Genomic DNA, 22,628 nt, shown 5'->3' with positions numbered 1-22,628 from the left:
AACTGATATAGAAATGTATATTTTTATAGTTCAATATGGAAAATGGCACCTAAGATTGCATTTTTACCATATCCTACCCTGTCCTACTCTGCATTTGCCTGAACTTATTAGTTCCTGAAAAATTATGTCTCTTTTCCACTGAGTGGTGTAGTTCAGTTCAGTGTAATGCAGTACAGTTTGGTACAGGACACTCTTTTGGCCGATGTGTCATTCTCACTTTGAAGAGTAAGCTGTTCGGGTTGTTCACATGTTGCATGTGAGAAACACTTCACTTTTGTGAGTTTTGATGATAGCTACAGTTTATTCCAAATTACTGAATGTCTGGAATTACTAAAAATAAAAAAAGGATAGATACAGACTAGGGCTGGGTGGTATATCGAGTTCTAGGGATTTATCGATATGATTCCACAACGCGATGCAGTATTACCCAATATCTCTCATATCGATATAGTTTAAGGCCACACTTGCGCATTCTGCGCGAAACAGACCACTCCAAGGTGGCACGCAAGCTCCACTTGCACAAATGTGTGCATGCGCAAATGAATGAGTCATACAAAAGATTTGTTCAAAATTAACTTGGTGTTCAAGAACGACCCATCACTGACGCAACATGGAGGAACATGCAGTGCCGGTGTTTTATCGAAATCTAACTACCCCATACCCCCCAACCCCCCCCCCCCCCTCGTGTGCATGCACATTATACAGCACCTGCAGCTGTCACAGCGGTTTATCAGAAACCTTTTATCCATCATTTTTTTTTTGCAATTGACAGCAAGAACGAACATAGAAGCCTTGTCAAATTGACAAGCAGCAACTGAATGTGTTCAAAAGAATTTAAAATGCCTAAATGGGACATTTTTACCGCATTTTGAAATTGAAACTACCTCATATTCACTGATTATAAGTTCAGTATTTATTACATGACGGCACATTTACATTTATTACTTCTTTACATTTACTTTATAACACATTTAGCTCTGTGTTCTGGTCTGTTATAATGACTGTTTACATTTATATGTTTAACCAGCATTTCATCACAGTACTCTGAAATAATTTTGTTACTTGTCATATCTATAGTCTATTCATTTTCATCTCCTTGTTTAATATTTTGTAAAAACAAGTTTAGTCAAAACAAAAGAAAGAATGTAGGATTTTTTACACAGTGAAAGACAGTGCACATATCGAAGATATCTAAAGATGTTTAATATTTGTGCACAATACATACTGTTCATGTAAATGTGTAACTAAAAACATATAGAGCTGATTTAATTGTTTATAAATCACACATGTGGTATACAGGATTACTTATAACAACACTGTAATTGTGACATAAAATACTGTTTCAAATTAAGGAATGCCAATAAGCTTAGGAAGTAAGTTTGTCATTTCCAATAGAGGCACGTGACTTCCACGACGCGAGGACACTGCGATTCATTTAAGTATAACTAATCTGTTTCACTCTTTGTATGGAATATTCACATTTCAGTAATGATGGCAGACTAATTACCTCAGAAAAACACGTTGCACCCAAAAAATGCAGTGCTTTTTACTTTTCTCCATAAACTTGCATCGGAATTGCAGCAATGGTTTCTCTTTGTCAACACATGTGAAAATTAGGAATGTCCCGATCTGATATTGATATCGGAAATCAGTCTGATATCAGTCCAAAAAACTATATCAGACTGTGTTAAAAATCCCTGATGTAAGCAGTCCGATGCGCTCTTAATGTTGTGATTGCCAGTGGGGTTGTCTTTGCTGTCGATCACTTCCTGTAGTTTGTGCTGATTGCCAGCGGGGTTTCCTATATGGGAGACTACCGCTGGGCGAACTCCAACTCACAGAATCCCCTGCGCTCATCAACACGATAACCGCTGAAAATACTCCGGACAAAAAAGTCCAGAAAGAAAGCCCAGAAAGATAAAGTGCTCTAAAACGTTGTCAGATTTGCACATGAGTTTACAGTTCTGTCTTTATTTACGTTGTCATACTTTTCCCATGTGGGACACAGGGTGGAATCTGTGCTGTATATTATTCAAGTAAAATAAATTTTGATAAAATTATTCTTAAGTACCATTATTTTATGTGCTGTGGAGAAAAGGACCAAAAACTCCTTATTTCTGCTCCCCCATGTGAAAGATTTTTCAGCTCGAAATTGAATCAAAAATTCATCAAGAAGCTATGTGTGAAGTTGAATATTTGGACACTCAACCTCTAGTAGGTTCCTACCAGTTGATGAATCAGATTAAAATGTCTGGATGAACTGATCTGAGATCGCTGCGTATGTTGTAAAGCACAGATCTATAAATCTTCGAAATCATGATCAGCAATGCAACGATTGGCTGACTGCACAGCAGCGTAATGACATCATCTGATTAATATTCAATTATCCATGCGAGTAAAATTACATAATATTGCAGTAAACCGTTTGTTAAATATGATACGCAATACCTTTACACCTTGTTGTGGGCTGCATGCTTGGCCCTTTCATCTGTCAAGAACAATTTATTTAGTTTTACAGTTTGAGTGGATTTTCCTTATTATAGTAGCCATAGTAGTATTATTGTAGCCGTTTTTTTTTTTAAACACTGTAAAGAATAACTGGATGTTTACAAAAGCATTTTGATATTGGTAAAGCTGTCTGGAACTTTTGTGAAGCATCAAATCACTATCATATTAACTGTCAAAATATGTTCATGACTGCATAAATGTATTATTGCTTTTAAAAGAAAGTCACATTGTGCATGTCTATTATCTTACACAAATTGTACTGAAGCAATCTAAAAAGTTCATATCAATAAGTTTTCTCTTTGCACCACCAGGTGGCAGTCTTAGTACTTTCATTTTGGAGTGCAGATTGCATAAGTTTTATTAATATATTTATTCTTTAATTCTTTTTTATATATATATATATATATATATATATATATATATATATATATATATGATTCACATTTATGCATCCAATATTTAAAAAAATTGGTTGTTGTTTTTTTAAACTTACTGTTGCTGACTTTTGTTCACAATTTGATCTAGCAGTTCATTCCACTCAACGAAATAGGTAAAAGTAAAGTATTCATGATTTTTGCTGATATCGGATTTGTATCAGTATCGGTTCGTACTGAAGGCTGCAATATCGATATCGTATCGGTAGTTAATGTTGTATCGGGACATCCCTAGCGAATATAGCAGCAGTGAGGATGTAAGGATGTTGTTAGAGGGCTATTTGGTTTAGTTTCTAGTGTATCCCAGCCACTAGCTCCCCATCTGAACATTTTTTTTTTTTTTTAGCATAGGGGGTACTATATTCATTCAACTTCACAGTTTGTAATGGTGCAGCGAGGTTTACTATCATTATTATTGACCCTTTACAGATGTTGATCTATCTTTACCGTTGCACACACTTTGTAACATTTTTTTTACCAAGTTGAAGAGTTTCTTATTTTACACTTATTTTTATAAAGAGATCAGATATTTTGTTTAAATATCTCTGTGTAATCTTCACATTAAGTGCAATGTGTGGGTGGGAGGTGGTAGTGTTTCCGGTTATGTTGTGGTTCTGTGACTGGTGGTGTTGATTATGGTTAAATTATGACGGTTAAAGTAACTTGGGTTAATTTAAAATAAATTAAAATAAAATAAAATATTAATCTAACATTTTGGGTAGGTCTGTCACAATCAATATATCGGCTTATCGTGGAACACGTGTACATGTCCTCAATTTTTTGGGATGCAATATATATCGTCCTTGCATAAAAAAACTGTTTTAACTATGTTTTAGCTGATTGCGCAGCGCCTCTATGTCTACTGGAGGTGTAAGTATAGTATGGTTAAAAAAAACACTATGGTATGTACTAAAAATTACTATATTATAGTTTCATGTGTGCCTGACAGTTGAAAACACTTTTTTTCTAGTTCTTTTTAGCTTGGACATATATGTTAACGTTTATTATTGATATTTGTTTAGGATTTCCATTTTCACATTCTGATTAAAATGCCTTATTTTTTAAATAGTTAAAATGACTAATTAAATATTCTTAAAATATTTTTAAGGTATGATGTATTCTTTGGAAGAGAGTTATTGCATTGTGATAATATTATAGCAGGGCTCGAAATTGCGACCATTTTGGTCGCATATGCGCCCGAAATTTTATCTATGCGACCTTAAAATATATTTGGGAGCATTTCTGCGAGTGCTTAAAATTGTTATGTGCGACCAGTTTTTACTGTAAAATGTTCACCACATGCGTGGATTCAGGAGACATTCGCGCAGAATGCATCTGCACTTGCAACGCGAAACGCAGCGCTCGGGAATGGTTTAAAACTGTTGTCATGTCAACTTGCTGCAGTAAACAAATCCAAGTCCGTAATGCGTGCCCCGCCTTCACGCTCTTCTTATTGGCCCACTGCTCTAGCACTGAACGCGAATGATTGGTTAATATCAGTTGTCAATCACTCAGTCAGCGCTTCTGGCTTGGGATGACAGAGAGAGCTACTACCGCGACAAATTGTAAAGCGCTGAAGAGGAGAATGAAGATAACACTGACAGATTTTGTTTTAGAAACCATGACATCTAAAGTTATAAATACTGAAACGTCTTAGTAGTGATCATGTGCTAAATGTTAATCCACTATCTACACTTTTCCAAGAGTAGAAGACTTCCATTGGCTTCAAGTCCGCTATAAACAGTCTGTGGGATGGAGTTTTCAGGTAACTTAACTGTTTGCCACATCTAGCACGAGAGCTTCTGTTTAATCCTTCATATAATCGCCAGATGCTGTCCGCCATGCAAGGGACAGCTATATGTCAAATTGAACACCACGTACACCATCGCGAACGGGCTTGCATTAAGTAAACTAATATCGCTACTTATAAAAATAAACCGGTATTGCTATTAACATGTATGCATATAATAAGCTACAATATGTGTCAAAAGCATTAGTGCAATATCAGACAGCACTTGTGAGAACAGCAGAGTTATACCGTTAACAGATTCATTTAAGCAGTGCATGCAGGGCAGGTGAGCGCTCCGTGTATCTTTTGCTTACTCAGTTCTGTTATAAAAATCTATTTTCTTGTGATAACGGGATTTCGTTAAGACATATTTTCCTCACGCTTGCATTTATTTATATATATATATATATATATATATATATATATATATATATATATATATATATATATATATATATATATATATATATATATATATTGCTTGTTAGTTTGTTTAGTGTTGATTTCAAATACAATAAATATGTTTGTATAAAACTTGTAGTAACGGTGCTCAATTGGTGGGTGCGAGTAAATTTTGGCTGATGCGCCTAAATTTTTAAAGTTAGGAGCACCGGTGCTACCAAGCAAAAAGGTTAATTTCGAGCCCTGTATAGTGTCAAAATTGTCTTAAAATCACAATAATATTGTTTATCTCTCAATATATTTACTACTACAAACCACGACAGCCCTAATTCTGGGCTTTTTTTCTGTGTGTTTGGACGAGTTTTGGACTGTTTTTGGGCTGGAAAATTTAGCTATATCTTGCAGCACTGATTCCGATTGTGCACCCCTCTCACTCTTTCTTTTACCTCATTTGTTGTCATTTTACTCTCCCGTTAAAACAAAAAATATCAAAATATATATAATAATGCTTTTTTCATTAGTGATGATAGAAATTTATTTTGTTGCAGACTTGTTTGCCTAATAAACAAATACAGAAGATATACATCACAAGAAAAATGGAATGTTATTCCAATAATTTACCCCTAGATAATGGAGTCTTTACGCAATGATGGTGGAAGATCATATCTTCTAGTTTGTTTTTCCTCTGTAGTTTGAAAGCTCAGTGAAAGTCATTTGTTTGCAGTGATTTTTGTTTTGTTTTAGCTGCCATGGGGATGTGTTGTTATCAGAGGCTGTTGGCACCACTGTTTCAGGCGCACTAATCCTGAGTGTGTTAAGCTCATTAACACAACAGTCTGTGGGGTACACCGTCTGTGTTTAAACACACCAGTGTTACCCGTTTAAGGTTTTTATTTTAGTTTATTGATACCTTTGAGGAATGGACTGACAGCGCTCCAATACTCCACTCTTGAAGAGAATGACAGTAATCATATACTCTGGCTGGAGAGAGAAAAAGAGCAAGGTTTTGTGGGTATTATAATAGAGTGCTGTTGAGGTAATATTGGTCATTAGAGTTTTTATTTCCCCGTCTGTTCGCTGGCGCTAAATGATGCTTCAGATGAAATGCTGCTTATAGTCGATGTAGAAACAGTTGCTTTTCTATGTAAAGTGCAGGGTATTTAGGTGTGTGTTTGTGCCTGTTTTAAAATGTGTGCGTGGTTGCGTGTAATCTCACTGGATCTCATTGGGGTAAATCTTATTAAAGAAAAGGGGCTGATGCGGCAGAACTCCGCCTCTGATATTACCGCGGCGACTGGAGTCATGGGGACCCTGAGATGGCAACATGTCCACTGCAACCACAGGCCCCTTTTTACATCAGCCTGCACTGCTGTCTATGAGGACTGTGCACCGTGTTATGGGTACTGATATGGTAGAAGTGTGTCTGCAGGAGAAATAGCATTTGCTCTTAAGGAGATTGTCTGTGCTGCTTTTAGTGGGCAGAAATAGTGATGAAGTCCTGATGTTTTGTACTGAGAGCATTTTTGTGATGCAATATTATAATTATTTTTTATTCGATTCACATGTGGACAGTGTTGATATTAATTTCACATTTTATTTGAAGTGGGAGTTCATAAGCCCTTATAGTCATGACAAGGTTGAATGAGAGTTTATGCATGCTTATGACAAGTTTCATTAGCGCAGTTACAGTATTTCATTTTAAATGCAAATGTGACATTGTTTAAGGTGTCTTTAACTATTTTACATAAGTAAATCATAGCCTGTTTTTGTCATGATGGTTTACCAAGATAGCATATTTAGGCATAAAAAAATGGTCACAACCATGATTGGCATGAGGCAGTAATAATTGTGCCATGAATTTTGTAGTGGCTTATTTCTTGACTTAACTGAAGTGGTACAAATTGAATTTGTCGTCAGAAACAAGTACTGTTGAAGTCATTGTTTCCCAGTTTTCAGCATTCAAAATATCTCCTGTTGTGTTAAATAAAAAATGGAAGTCAAACATTTTTCAGTAATGAGTGAATAAATAACAGAATTTTCAATTTTGGAGGAACTATTCATTTAATGTAATACACATGGACAAAATGGCTTAAACTAATATGTAAAAAATATTCTATTGTTTCTTTAATGTTTGGATTTATAATATAACATGATTTTCTATAAATGTACATCAATTTTGCCACAATACTGTTAGTGATGTTAGTGATTTTTAGGATTTGTTTTATTGTCCATCCTTGCTACTAAGGTGGCTATAGCAGTGTGCCATGCCACATTTAAGTAAATGTTAAGCTGAAATAGATCAGAGACTTTTTCATGTTAAAGTTAAAAGCGCAAAGCTTTTTCCCAGGGTTCATACTATCATGAAGAACCTTGTAATGTTCCAGGCTTGGAAAGGTTGTGATAAGGTTGTGTACAGATAACAAATATCTGTACACATGAATATATTTTAAATGATGATATTGGGTAAATATCCTTCTCTTTTAGTGAGGTAAAAAGGCACCTCACAATCATTCATCGTAATTCAGGCAACATGTTGACTGCCTCTAAATACAGAGGTAAAAATCTGCTAGTGCCATGCTAATTTGGACTGTTTTTATAAGTCTTCTGAAGACACAAATCCAACATTTCAAAAATATCTTCACGTAGACTGCAAAAGAAAAGATAGCGTTTGTATGTGGTGAATGCATGTGCTCATTTATTTAGGCTTACTTTAGGACTGTGTATCAAAGCATTTATTTTGAAGTCTATTAATTCATCTGTATGTTTAATATGTAACCTATTGAAATCGCTGGCCTTTGGTTTCATCTTAACATACAAATTTAGATAAGATAAGATTAGAAGATAATTGTCAATGACACTCTCCTTCGCTGAAATGTCTCGGTGCATCACACTGCATTGACGATGCTTTTCATACATAATTAGATTTTTTTTTTTTTCAATAATGAATTATTTTTCAATACAATATTGTCCTTTAATACAAGCAGTAAGATATATAAATTGTACCTTTAGTTTATCTGCTCTAAGTATTTTTGTATGTATCAAACACAACTCCAATGCATGCACAGAAGACAACACAAGCATTTATAGCAAATAAACAATTGTAAATATTATCCCGCTCTATAATTCATCATTGTCTTCACTCGCTCAACAGAAAGGGCTGCGCTTGGCTTTAGAAATGAAAGCGATCTTCATCGATGAGTAATGCTGGAAGAACAGTCTATATGCACATAATACGCGGTTGGCAAGGGTAATCCGTAATAGAAACATTAGAGAATACTCGCACCTCAGGCTCGCCCGAGTCTGGATCCACAAGCATCACTTTAACAGCCAAGAGGAGAGGAAAAATTACCTCCCAAACAGGCCAATGCAGTGGGTCAAATGTCCAAAGTGTGTGTGAGAGAGGCAGAGATGGATTTTTCCTGCATCTCTCCCTAGTAGTGAAATAGCGGCTAGTGTGCTATGCCTTCTTCAGTGTCAACGTAGGACTTTTCAGCATACTCACAAGCAGATGAATTGTGCATAATTACCTACCTTTTAAGTAGTATGAGAGGTTTTAGTCGCCCTTGCCTCCTTCGCCATAGTATTCTGCGACATCTCGCATAGGAGGTAAATGACGTTAGTACGTAATAACCGGTTATGATCTCTTACTGAACCGATATTGAATTGTCCCCATCTGCATCGCGATGCACTGAAGAAACAATTAATTTTGACATCCCTACTTTAAAGTATACTAAATTTAATAGGTGATTGTAAGTACTCAAAATATCAGCTTTTTCTCTCCAAATGTTTTGAACTATACATCCTTTTTAAGTCCTTAAACTCATTCAAACTTGTGCTGGTAAATTTTAATTCCCTGCACAGTGGTTTGACGACATGGGTGTCTATTGCTATATACTTCATTTGTTTTTTGTTAAGTTTGGTCTCCATTACTTTTTAACAATGAGATGACCGCACAGACTAGTGTTGCCACCTTGTGGGCAAATGAATGAGTGCAAAAAAATTCTAAACGTGTATGTAAGCATCATAGATCTAAAAACCTATCAGAGTACCGTGCTGATTAAATTTGTCATGTTCGCACTGCATAAAACCAATGTATTTTCAGAAGAATTTAGTGGAATTATCAAAGCTAAGAGATCTAACTCAACATCACAAACCAACAAATCAGTTGCTCGACAACTGTCTGTACATCCTGACCGCCGTCTAATCGATTGTGCCTTTTTATTTGTAGACTATGGAGCTGAAGATGCGGTTATGCGTGGCGCTGCTCTCTCTGAGTCTGTGTCTGCTCCTCATGGGACCTGTGAGAGCGCAGGAGGAGGAGGCTGATGACATGGAGATGGACGTAGAAGATGCCATCGATGACATGCAGGAGGAAGATATCGAAGAAGAGGAACAAAAAGCCCCTGCCCCACCGTCAGCACCCACTGTAAGAGTGTTAGACATTTTACTTTCCTAGACAATATACTAGTTCAGTATTTGCTTTGTAAATATGGATGAACATGAAGCTCTGATTGGCTTTTGGGATGTTACGTGTAGAGATGGTCTGTAATTGGTTGAAGTTATTGGTCTAAAGAGTTGTTGGCAAGTTTTATTTCTTTTGTTAATGTGGAAGTCTTAATGAATGTTTTTATTTGTATTATTCTACATAGTTTTTGCTACGAAGATAAACCATGAAGCTGACATGTCTTTAAATAAGAAACGACATGAAATATTTGATCTACCAATCATTGATCACATCACTTACAAATGTGAAATTCAGTTAGGATTTATTCTGACTTGTGTTTTGAACCCATTGGACTTTAATTCTTCCCTAAAGCACATTTTGTTCTGTGAGGTTAACCATTGTTAAATTTAAAATAGTCTTGCACTTGAGTAACTAGGTTAACGTTGTCCCCAAACGTCTTTTGTTGAAGGTGACATATAAAGCTCCAGAGCCGATGGGAGAGCACTACTTCGCTGAGGCGTTTGATAAAGGAACACTTCAGGGGTAAGACATCTGTAAAATCATTTTTATAGATCGTGTGCAGAAAATATTATCTTTTGAGGGAAATAAATGAAAACAAAACTCCCAACGTATTCCTGTTTTACGTTTTAATTTCAATAGCTTCTGAAAATCCTAAGAGAGCCATATATTGATAAATTACTTTGTGGTGATAGGTTTTTTTTTACATTAAGTTATGATTGAACTGCCTCTTGTTACTGTTATAAAAAAAGTTTGATAACAAGCAGGAAATGTTCATGGGCCAATGACATCACCACACTGAAATGGTCTGTAGCCCTAAATTGTTATAGTTTTTGTTTGTTTGTTTTGTTTATTTAATTATTTTTATGATATCATATTATTGTATTTCTTTTTGCTTTTAGTATAGCTCAGGCTGTTTTATCTAAATCTAATAAAACACTGCTTCGTTTCCTTTACAGTCCAAAGAAATGCACTATAGGTCAATTGGATGAACTAATTGAGCGTAGTGTATGGGTGTTTCCCTTTACTGAGTTGCAGCTGGAAGGGCATCCGCTGTGTAAAACATATGTCGGACTAGTTGGCGGTTCATTCCACTGTGGCAACTTTTGATAAATAAGGGACTAAGCCGAAGGAAAATAATTTATATGACACTAATGTGTTGAGCCTACAAAGGTTGATATGTAGTTGGTAAAGTTTTTGTCATTTTTTTGTTTTAATATTTCGTAGGATGTTATCTAAAAAATAAATAAATAAACCTAGCTGCCCCGACAGCATCTGACAGAGCTGTGAAGTGAGCAATGTTTTGCTCAGTCTCTCTCACACATAGATCCATAGACGCGTCTTTTAAACTTGACAACTCACTGCTGTTTCTTAGGGGTGTAACGATTTATCGTTGTACGATTTATTGCGATGCAAAAATGTCACAATATGCATCGTGGCGTTATGACTATTTGATTACGATATGACGTCCGTTTTCTCTTATTAGTTGAGCTGTTTGCACGTGAGCTACGTTCCACCTGCTGTCGCACGTGAGTTCAGATTGCAGCAGCAGTAATGTTAGCAGACTAAGATGAGTGGAGCTGAAATAGAAGATGGCCCATCCTCTCAAAATCAGACGTCTGGCAACATTTCGGTTGTACAGTCATTGCTTTAGACTCGTCTGCTTTTTGACACGCATACTGGGTCAAACATAGCAGTACATAAAGTTTTAAAGTCTTCACAGTGATTTACATACTTTGCACAGCGACATGGAAACCTTCTAATGGTGTTGAAAGAGTCACATACTGTATTTATAAGGTACAATTCACCCTAAAATATCATTATGTCTTCATATAATGATGTATTGGCGGACGCAAAATCACACATGACGTGAGCTGACCGTGAGGGCTAACTATGAAAGACGCGCGTATGGCAAGCCGTTTTAGCATTTAAACTCTTGTTCTGACTATCCATAAATATATTTAGAGATATCTCTAATTATATTTTGACTAGTCATAATTATAATTCGACTAGTCAGAATGACAATTAGAGATATCTGCAATTACAATTGTATCAGTACGAAATCAGATTGGAGATATCTGCAAATATATTATGACTAGTCATATTCCTCCATTGACTTCCTTTGAAAAATATTTGCAGATATCTCTAAATGAGTTTTGACTAGTCACAATTGTAATTAGAGATATCTCTAAATGAATTTAATTAAATATGAATTAAATACCTGGAAATGTGGAATTTTTTTTGCACACACAAAAAACGCAAGTGACCAAGCAAAGCCTTAAGCTCTTACTGTTAAATTCAATTGAATAGAAAGCTTATTTTTTTGCACCTTTACTTAAATTGTTCCTTAATTTTGTCTCTGTCATTTCAATAATATTTTTTAAGAAGTTTTTTAATTGTTTTATTTTCCAGAGACAGGCCTGTTTAATTTATTTTCTTAAAGAAGGTTCAGTTTAACAAGTTGAAACAAAATAGTTTACTTGGTAAAATTTGCATTTCAGTTTAATTTTAAATTTTTATTCCAAATATCGTGATACATATCGAATCGTGAACATTATATCGTGATACACATCGTATCGTGAGCTGAGTGTATCGTTACACCCCTAATGTTTCTTAAATGTTGTATAGGGCCTGCTAAAGTCTGACTGAAGTGTGTAAAGATTATAATGTGTTATTGAAACAACATCTTCAAGGAGAACGCAGCAAAGAAATGTAACTTATTAAATTAAAACTAAGGATTATTTTATGCCACACCCTTACGGCTGATTTATACTTCTGCGTCAAGCGCACGCGTATGCTATGGCGCTGCCTATGCATGAATGCATAGCCCTCGCCGTTGCTGACTCACACCTCTCAAAAAATGAGACGTGTAGTGCAAGCTCTGTGATTGGTCGGCTTGGAAGCGCTGACGAGTGTGGGCGGGACCAAGAGCTCAGCGAGTCAGTTGGAGTGATTGATTCAACAAGGTACTGGAAATTTTCCTCTGAGATTTTGTTCCATATTGGCATGATAGCATCACGCAGTTGCTGCAGATTTGTCGGCTGCACATCCAGGATGTGAATCTTCTGCTCTACCACATCCCAGAGGAAGCCTCGCTTTGGCACGATTAGGCCCCAGAAGTGATCTTTGAAACATGACTGGACCTGGCTCCTGGCTTTAATTCCAGTCTTTATCATCACAAAATCCTTCAATAATTATTTCAATATGCTTATTTGCTGATCAAGAAGCATTTATTATACAAGTTAATTGTTAAATGTTTTCTTGTAAACCTGGATACATTTTAGGACTCTTTGAATACATTAGTTAAAAACTATTTATTAGCACTTATTTAAATGGGCATTTTTTAGAATTATAAATGTTAATAATACTGTCAGTTTTGGTTTGGAGTCTTTGGTTTCCAAAGCATTGTCTTTCTCCTCTCTTTCTAGATGGGTTTTATCTCAGGCCAAGAAGGATGGCATCGATGAAGACATTGCCAAATATGACGGTCAGTTCAACATGTCATGAATCTAATACGTCATAATAGCAAATGATAAAATTACAAAAATGTTTGATTTTTGAATACTGAATTATTTGTTCTGTATATAAAAAACAAAGCTGTAGTCATTAACTTGTAGTTTGAAATTAAAATATCAATTACAGAGTTTTTTTACTTATGCATTCTTGTTATATATTATGTTGTGGTTTTGCTAGATAATAGTTTGAACTAATTAAGTTGCTTTCAAAATTCAAAACCTAAGCACATTTGATATAAGGGTGTTTAGTCATAAGGTTGTGGTGTGTTGTTTCGTGTAGGTAAATGGGAGGTTGAGGAGATGCAGGACTCTAAACTTCCAGGAGACAAAGGTCTGGTGTTGAAATCCAAAGCCAAGCACCATGCCATCTCTGCCCTCCTACTGCGACCTTTTACCTTTGACACCAAACCACTCATTGTCCAGTGAGTATTCATGTCTGCTCTTACTATGAGTGCTTTGTGCAGATATCATAAGGATAAATGGAGCAATACACTTGTGTGTTTTCAAGTAGTCATTCATACTACATTTGTAGTCAACTTTGTCATATCAGAACTCAAGATTATAATATAGCCACATAATACTCATATAATCTAAAAACATTGATGTTGAAGTAATGATAAAATATATGACAGTAACCCTCAATGTTTCCTCAGGTATGAAGTAAACTTCCAGACTGGAATTGACTGTGGTGGGGCTTATGTTAAACTGCTGTCTCAGACTCCTGACCTCGACCTGGTAAGATGGTTTATATATTAGTTGTGCTGATTGTGATGTAAATCCGAGTAGTAGCTATTACCTGCCTTTAATACCTTGATCTACAAACAAAAACCTTCAGATTATTTGACATCAGTGTAAAGACTTGCTTTTTTCCATGAGATATTATTTAGGCTATGTCCAACTGATTTGAGTAAATGAATGAATCTATTGTGGGTTTTTTCTTTTGTGGTTTCTAAAAGTTTTTTCATCCATACACTGATTTCAAGAAATGTCTACGTTCAGATGGAAAAGTGAAAACTGGGTTAAAATGATGTGATGTGTGTGTCACACTTATATGTGGTCCTGTAAACAAACATTGACAGAGCTGCAGGATACACTAAAATAACAGAAGATTGCAGTCAAGCATTGCGTGAAGCGTGCGGAGTACAGACGTAAACAGGGCAACATGTTGGATTTAAAAATATCTGATGTGTGCTAAAAAACTTAGCAGCGCCTGCAGCACAAACACAGCTCTGTAATCTGCCATTGTTGTTGTTACTGGTTGTTAATTAAATCCATTTATAAATTAAAGAAATAATTATCATTATATTAATAGACATGATCAGGTAGTACATATGAGATGTAGAAGTGGCCACTCAAGACTTGCACAGACATATATATAAAAGGGAAGAGAAATTTGTGACTAGTGTAAGAATGTTTTGAAGATAAAACATTATAATAGAATGTACAGTTTTAGATTATATTATAGAGCGTTTTTATTCAGGAAATATTTTAGGGGAAATGTTTAAAAAGCTGTCTTGAAAGCTGTCTTGGCTTGTTTACAGTATTTATGATTAATCGGATTTAAACAACTTCTAAAAGTTTGGAATATTAGAATATTTACTAGAACTGTTGCCATGAATATAGCCAATGCTGATGATATCATATTAAAACATTAAATGAATAAGTTACTGGTTGTTACATAGTGGTTCCTCCTGGTCATGTGATATTCCAAAAAATAGCATTTTGCCCATCTACACTCAACGGCCACTTTATTAGGTTCACCTTACTAGTACCGGGTTGGACCCTCTTTTGCCTTCAGAACTTAATCTAATTAACTTAATCCTTCATGGCAAAGATTCCACAAGGTAGTGGAAATATTCCTCAGAGATTTTGGTCCATATTGACATGATAGCATCATGCAGTTGCTGCAGATTTGTCGGCTGCACATCCATGATGCGAATCTCCTGTTCCACCACATCCCAAAGGTGCTCTATTGGATTGAGATCTGGTGACTCTGGAGGCCATTTGAGTACAGTGAACTTATTTTCATGTTCAAGAAACCAGTCGGAGATGAATAGTGCTTTATGACATGGTGCGTTATCCTGCTGAAAGTACCCATTAGAAGATGGGTACACTGGTCATAAAGGAGTGGATTTGGTCCACAGAGATACTCGGGTATTCTTAGGCGTTGACACAATGCTTAATTAGTACTAATCAGCCCAAAGTGTGCCAAGAAAATATCCACCACACTATTACACCACCACCAGCCTGAATTGTTGATACAAGGCAGGGTGGATCCATGCTTTCATGTTGTTGAAGCCAAATTCTGGCCCTACCATCCGAATGTTAAAGCAGAAAACAAGACTTATCAGAGAAGACAATGTTTTTCCAATCTTCTATTGTCCAATTTTGATGAGCCAATGTGAATTGTAGCCTCTGTCTCCTGTTCTTAGCTGACAGGGAGCACACGGTGTGGTCTTCTGCTGCTATAGCCCATCTGCCTCAATGTGGACTTGTTGTGAGTTCAGAGATGCTCTTCTGCAGACCTCTGTTGTAAGGACTGGTTATTTTAGATAATGTTGCTTTTCTCTCAGCTCAAACCATTCTGACCATTCTCTTTTCACCTCTGGCATCAACAAGGCAATTGCGCCCACAGAACTGCCACTCACTGGATAGTTTCTTTTTTGGACCATTTTGTGTAAACCCTGGAGATGGCTCTGTCAGGTTCCATGCCACAACCATGCCACGTTCAAAGTCACTTAAATCACGTTTTTTCCATTCTGATGCTTGGTTTAAACTGCAGCAGATCGTCTTGACCATGTTTACATGCCTAAATGCATTGATTTGCTGCCATGTAATTGGCTGATTAGAAATTTGCGTTAACGAGCAGTTGGACAGGTGTACCTAATAAAGTGGCCAGTAAGTGTACATTACTACTTGATTAAGTGACTGCGGCTTTTAAAGATTTTTCCACATTGTAACCTGCAAGTCAAAAAGTTCATTTCAGGACACTGACAAAGTCAGTGTTGTGTAAACGAAAGGCCAAAGCGATATTAAAATTTAACGGACTGACCTTAGTCTATTACTGTTTGGACAGGGCCGTAGGGAAGATTCTTCTCTGGCACTGTACAAAAGTTTTATAAACTTACAACCTTTTGCAGGAAGTGGAGACCCAGCTTTTCCTTGCTGTTATTTTATTTGTTAAATGGTATAATATGGGCACAATAACATGTTTCCATTGTTTATGTGTGGCCTCAACTCTTTCTTTCCTGTCTGTCCTCACAGGAGGAGTTTGTGGACAAGACTCCATACACCATCATGTTTGGGCCTGATAAGTGTGGTGAAGATTACAAACTGCACTTCATCTTCAGACACAAGAACCCCAAAACGGGCGAGTTTGAGGAGAAACATGCTAAGAAACCTGACTCAGACCTTCGCTCATACTACACCGACAAGAAGACGCACCTCTACACACTGGGTAACTACAGATCTCAAAAGAGCTTTATTCAAGGTTCTTCGTATAATTTCTTTTCATAAGAATTATTGCTCCAAAGCAGCTTAATAAAAGCACTTTATTACATTACAATCAAAATCAAGAAAAATTAGAGGTGTAACAATACACTCAAGTCACGATTCAATACAGATCTCATTATTGAACTCACTAATTGTTATTATTTTGATATGTATGCTAAAGTATGTTTAGAAACAATAATATTAAAATATGCATGCTAAAATTCTAAATTGTGTATACATTTTGGGTTGTTGGATTTAAATCATTTCCTTAATAGCCATGTTTCCATTCAAAGGTGCAAATTAAATTTATGCCCAAACGTGTGTATCGCATAAAAGACACGCAAATAAAACGGCGTTTCCATCCAATCAGTCAAAGAGAACAAAATTGTCACTTCTTAAATAACTGACACCAAGTACCAAGTAAAACCAGAATTTGCTGTGGTAGAAGCTGTGTCAGTCTTTTCTTTATTTAATAAATGACTTTCACCTCAGAAGACGATGCCAACACTTAATGAATGTGTGGTGGCGTTTGAAGGTGTGAGACGCAGAGCACAGATGCTCTTGACAGTTCTGGAGGTCATTAATAATATAATAACACTAATACTGAAATGGTTAAGGTGTTTTAGATTGACCCAAACAACATTTCAAATGCTTTACAATGAGCTCAGCCTGATGATTTGTCCATTCACACATATTTTTACCATCACATGATCTCTTATAATAAAACCACATGACTTTTTTTTTTCTAATCCGTAAACTGGAATTTATTTGGTAAAAGTGTTTTCATCATAGTTTGCGCATCTTTTCTTATCGAATAAAGTTTAACCTACTCAGTTATGCGCATATGGTTTAAACGTGCATTTTCAAAATGTATGCGCATCTTGGCGTTTTCATCAACTGATTTACATATTTTACAAATCAATAGACATTTTTATTGTTAAATCAGGTATTTGTTATTAGCAGATGACCTTTTTGTGTTAAGCATTAAATTCAAAGTTATATGAAGTAATAGGTTAGTTGGTCTGCCACTATATAAACATTCATACTTCTACTGTGAATAAAGAATTTCAGTGAATCTGCAGAAAAGCAGCACGATGCAACTCCGTTCACTATTAAAGAATAAAGCATCTAAAATGCTTGTTTAATTATCTCTCATAATTACTACTCACTGCCTCCTGAAGATTTACTGAGTTCTCTTGAAGCAAAACGATTGACTTGTCCAACAAACTGAATGCTTTTTACTTTATTAATTGTTATTCACAGCCTAGAAAGACAACCTTGAGCACATACACTAAAGTTTGCACAAATGCAAGTGTCTTATTGCATAATGGCATATCCACGTCACCTCTCTTTATGGTAAACAAAACCAAAGGTGTCAGCTCATGTGAAGATGTGCATGCGAATGTTTTATGAAGACATAATTGTCATTTTTGGGTCAATTCTACCCTATAAATACAATAACCTGACTCCTGGATAAAGTAAACACTGTATCATGAATCACACAGTTTATATTAGCAATACAGATTGTCCCATTTTTATGTCGTGATTTCAATATTACAATGTACTGTTAAGTACTTGAGAAAAAAAGTTGAGCTTTAACAGATAACAGGCTGTTATCAAAATCTATAGTAAAGGTAAATCATTGTAAAACAAATTCAACTTATAAGGTACTAGGGTTTTCAAAAGTATCGACTTTGGTACTAATCAGTAATAAAATTTAAAAAATGTCCATTTCCTGCACATTTGAGCACATTCTTAAACACTTGGTGAACAGCGGTGAAGATTGGAAAACCTATGACCTTCACGGCCAATCACAGTCATATCTGTTGAACACAAAGGCCAATCAGCTGTGTTTATGAATGCGCTTAAGATTGTGCAAATGTTAGTGGGAACAGCAGTTTTTTTAAATTTCAGTATCGATACTTTTGACAACTTTTTAAGGTGGTGTTTCTTAACCACGTTCCTGGTGGACCAGCAGCTCTGCACATTTCCATGTCTCCTTAATCAAACACACCTGATTCAGATCAATAGCTCATTAGCAGAGACTGAAAGACCTGTAATGGGTGACACAGACAAAGGAGACATCTGAAACATGCAGTGCTGGTGGTCCTCTAGGAACGTGGTTGAGAAACACTGCCCTAAAGCAGCGGTCACCAATCTCTGTCCTGGAGGGCTTGTGTCCCTGCAGGGTTTAGCTCCAACTTGCCTTAACACACCTGCCTGGATGTTTCAAGTATACCTAGTAAGACCTTGATTAGCTTGTTCAGGTGTTTGATTAGGGTTGGAGCTAAAATCTGCTGGACACCGGCCCTCCAGGAACAAGTTTGGTGACGGCTGCCCTAAAGGATTGGTAAAAGCATCCACTTTGTTACCAATTGATACAGAAATTTTGCAAACTTCAATTTCCCGCTAACATTTAAGCAATGTTGAGCACATTCTTAAACGCTGCCGATTGGTCATTGCGTTCATTGCTCAACAAATTGCTCAACTTTTCATAGAATAGTGGTTTTGTTACATACACCTGTACTGAATTAAAACATCTCATGTCCTACTGAAACTTATTTGGCCGTTGCTTTCAATTTTCACAATTAATGTACACTTCATTATACGTGACCATAAAGTCTGTTTCATAAAAGCACAACAGAATGGCCTTCATAGACGGGTTATTTTAGGTGGTGTGAAAATTAGACGGGTGATTTCATTACTGTTTATCTCTTTGTTCTCCTGCAGTGTTGAACCCTGATAACACTTTTGAGATCCTGATCGACCAGACTGTGGTGAACAGCGGCAGCCTCTTGAATGATGTGACTCCCCCTGTCAATCCTCCTGCCGAGATCGAGGATCCCGATGACCATAAACCTGAAGATTGGGATGAGCGACCCAAGATCCAGGACCCAGATGCTGTGAAACCCGAGGATTGGTGAGGCGGAGTGTCTTCATGTTTCTGTGCTGTGCCCAATATCCTCACTTTTTGTCCATATTCTTATTGTTTGATGTGTTTGTGATTCAGGGATGAAGATGCACCTGCTAAGATTGCGGATGAAGATGCAGTGAAACCTGATGGCTGGTTGGACGATGAGCCCGAGTACATTAGTGATCCTGATGCCGTCAAGCCAGAGGACTGGTAATGCATTTTACATTAAAATCACCAATAATCCTGGTTTGCTAGAACTGTGGCAAAAACAATGCATCGCTGTTCTATCTTGAATCGTTTCTTATTGTTTTTAACAGCAGGTGGCGCTCTAGGATATTTTTTAACTGTACATTAAAATGCTCATGAAGAAGACACATTTTCCTAACTTTTATAAACAATTATTTTTGGTTCAAGTGATATTTGTAAGGAATTGAATGCAAACATAATAGCTGTTTATAAATCAAGACAGTATAGCGACACATTTATAAAATCTATTTAAAAAATAAGTTATCACAGCTCAGCTGTTACCTTTGTGTTTTTAATTTCATGCACATTTACTGAATATTCACACAAAATAAAGTTAACTTTTTTTATTTATAAATGCAATGTGAGAGAGAATAAATTAATAAGTAAAAAAGCTAATTTTTGCCATCACAATCAAATTTTAATGTATATAATCTCTCATTTTATAACCGCACAAGTGTTATTTAAATCGTCACCTTGGAATTATTATAAGGTTCTATCTGCATTCTGAATGATTTTGGGATATTGAGCTTCACAGTTTTTGCATTCCAATATAGCAGGCAGTATGTGTGTAACATTTGTTTTTGTTTTTTTAATAAAAAGTCTTATTGTTAACAACTTATAAAAAAAATCCCATACTGTAAATACAATGTCATTTTATAAGAATAGGTCTAACTCAATTTTGACAAAAGTGTCAGATAGAACCTTGTAATTCTAAGGTGACGAAATATTAGAATATTCTATATATAAAAGTTGAATATGTAGGATATCATGCTTAAATCTTTGTGGTCAATGACGAGATAAAAAAAAAAAAATATGTGGGTGAAAGATTAATTGACCAATTAGGACAATTTAATAAAAGCAATTTTTGTCATTATAATTAAATTGTAATATATGGAATCTCAATTTTCATAACTTCACTCAGAAATGAAGTTTGTTAGAAATATTCATGTTAAATATAAATATCTAATCAAAAGTTAAATATTTATGTTGTACGTCATACTTGATCTGGGCATATTTTTATTCATAAAAAGAAAAGTAAATTGTAAATATTGTAAAGTGAATCTATTTATTTGTATTGTTTTAAATAACTAACTTGTTTTACATAAGACATGGTTGAGAATGGTTTGTCATTTAGTGTAACATGTTTATGAATTGAAATAATATTTTATTAAATGCATTCGAATGAATGGCTCCAGATGCATGACTATCTGGCCTAGCGTTCTGTCGGTGCGGTGTTTACACTATAGAATTTGCTGACAACTTTGTCTTGGTCAACAAACTACGTTTTATAACCAAACGCACGAGAGAAATGGCATGGAAACAACGCCCAGTCACACAATATATATTTTAACAAATGTATATTTTCAATCAGAATACATTTCACACTGGATGATTTGAATCGCAGACAGGTCCAGATATTTAGCGTGCCAAATATCTGATGAGTGTCGGCAACTCATCGGCTAGTCTCTCAGATAGTGTCTTTAATAGTTCACACTGTGTGATTGTTACTCACACGAACAAGCACCGATTTGCCTGTGATTTCAGCCCTTTGGCTGCGATTATTCAACCTGTTGGAGAGTCAAAATCAGAGCTAAACTCATGCAGTCTGAACTCGGCATAAATGTGTAAATGTTTTACAATTTTTAAATAAATTGTATTGTTTTGGTGCTTGAAACCCTCAGTACAGTCACATAAAACAATGTGTAGTAAGTATTGGCTTCTGGATTTTTGCTAAATGTAATGTACGTATAGTTATTGAAGTCAAGTTATGTTAAGGGCCATTGAGACAGCCTACTTTTCCTAAGATGAAGAGAAGAGAATAGATGTAGTAATAATATTGTAGTATCTCTCTTTATCTGTGTACATAACATTATGCTTTATTTATGATGATGGTTTACTATTTACTTTTAAAGTCCACGATGCAAATGTTGTGCATTGTAATGTCATGCCACATCATCATAAAGAAGATTGTGTGCTTATAAGTTGTACTGCAGTAAAATAAGTCGACTTTAATGAAGAAATTAGGGCTCCTGGGGTGATGATCTAGATTTAATTTTGATAATTATAGCCAAGAGAGCAGCTAAAATAGCAATCTGTGGATCACATTGCGCGAGAGGTTTTCTACCTCCATTACATGTGTCTGTTTTGGTGTCTCAGGGATGAAGATATGGATGGTGAGTGGGAAGCACCTCAGATTCCAAATCCAGTCTGTGAAACAGCCCCCGGTTGCGGTGCTTGGGAGAGACCAATGATCGACAACCCCAACTACAAGGGCAAGTGGAAGTCACCAATGATTGACAACCCAAATTATCAGGTAACTAGATTTTATACTACTTTTATTTGACAGTATCATTGTAAGCAGAGTTTTAAGGATGTGTTATTAACGAGAATGCACTTTCTTGCTTGCTTTTGAACTGATCAATCAAGTCAATGCATTTTATTTATGTATTTTAAAAGTATGTGACTTGTTTTTTTATCTTCTACATGTTTATGAACTAGATGTTATATAGATGCATTTGTTTGTATTGCATGAAATTTATTGAATATAAATATAAAACCTTTTTTTTTTTGTAGTAGTATTAAGTTTATTTAATAGAGGGAATTCAAACCTAGCCAATGCTCACATTTAAGCTTTCATTTAAAAGCTAATTTGCAGCCCTAGTCTCTGGTTAGATGTTTTTTACATAATAAAACAGTTCAAGTATATTTAAAATATATTTTGAATAATGAGGCCTATGAATGAGACAATAACCGGCTTTAAGGTTTACTATGGTTTGAAAAAGTTAAGGTTTTAAAACTTTCAGTTATACCATTCCTGGGGTTTATGAAAGGTTTGTGTTTTTGAAACTAATGAAGATAGCTATGA

The 22,628-nt window shown here is 35.7% G+C and overlaps 1 protein-coding gene and 1 long non-coding RNA gene across 4 annotated transcripts in view; one reads left to right on the top strand and one right to left on the bottom strand.

Moving 5' to 3' along the window:
- The window catches only part of canx (calnexin), a 44,186-nt gene that overhangs the window by 6,656 nt on the left and 14,902 nt on the right, over window positions 1–22,628 (top strand). Inside the window, exons 1-10 of one of the 3 annotated variants that reach the window (XM_087280357.1) lie at window positions 5,924–6,169; window positions 9,362–9,559; window positions 10,047–10,120; window positions 13,024–13,082; window positions 13,391–13,532; window positions 13,764–13,845; window positions 16,375–16,567; window positions 19,333–19,522; window positions 19,613–19,726; window positions 21,920–22,076. In XM_087280357.1, the coding sequence (XP_087136483.1) occupies window positions 9,365–9,559; window positions 10,047–10,120; window positions 13,024–13,082; window positions 13,391–13,532; window positions 13,764–13,845; window positions 16,375–16,567; window positions 19,333–19,522; window positions 19,613–19,726; window positions 21,920–22,076 (1,206 nt within the window). In that variant the 5' untranslated portion in view covers window positions 5,924–6,169; window positions 9,362–9,364. 3 annotated transcript variants of the gene reach the window in all.
- LOC147833915 (uncharacterized) lies at window positions 13,764–18,182 on the bottom strand. The gene is made up of 2 exons (XR_015507343.1): window positions 15,225–18,182; window positions 13,764–15,029 (listed from the first exon to the last, which is right to left on the bottom strand). It is a non-coding gene; the product is annotated as an uncharacterized LOC147833915 (long non-coding RNA).

Source organism: Danio rerio, chromosome 14 (genome assembly GCF_052040795.2).
Source record: "Danio rerio strain M-AB ecotype USA chromosome 14, GRCz13ab, whole genome shotgun sequence".
Lineage (NCBI taxonomy): Eukaryota > Metazoa > Chordata > Actinopteri > Cypriniformes > Danionidae > Danio > Danio rerio.
This window is presented reverse-complemented; position numbering and strand designations above follow the sequence as displayed.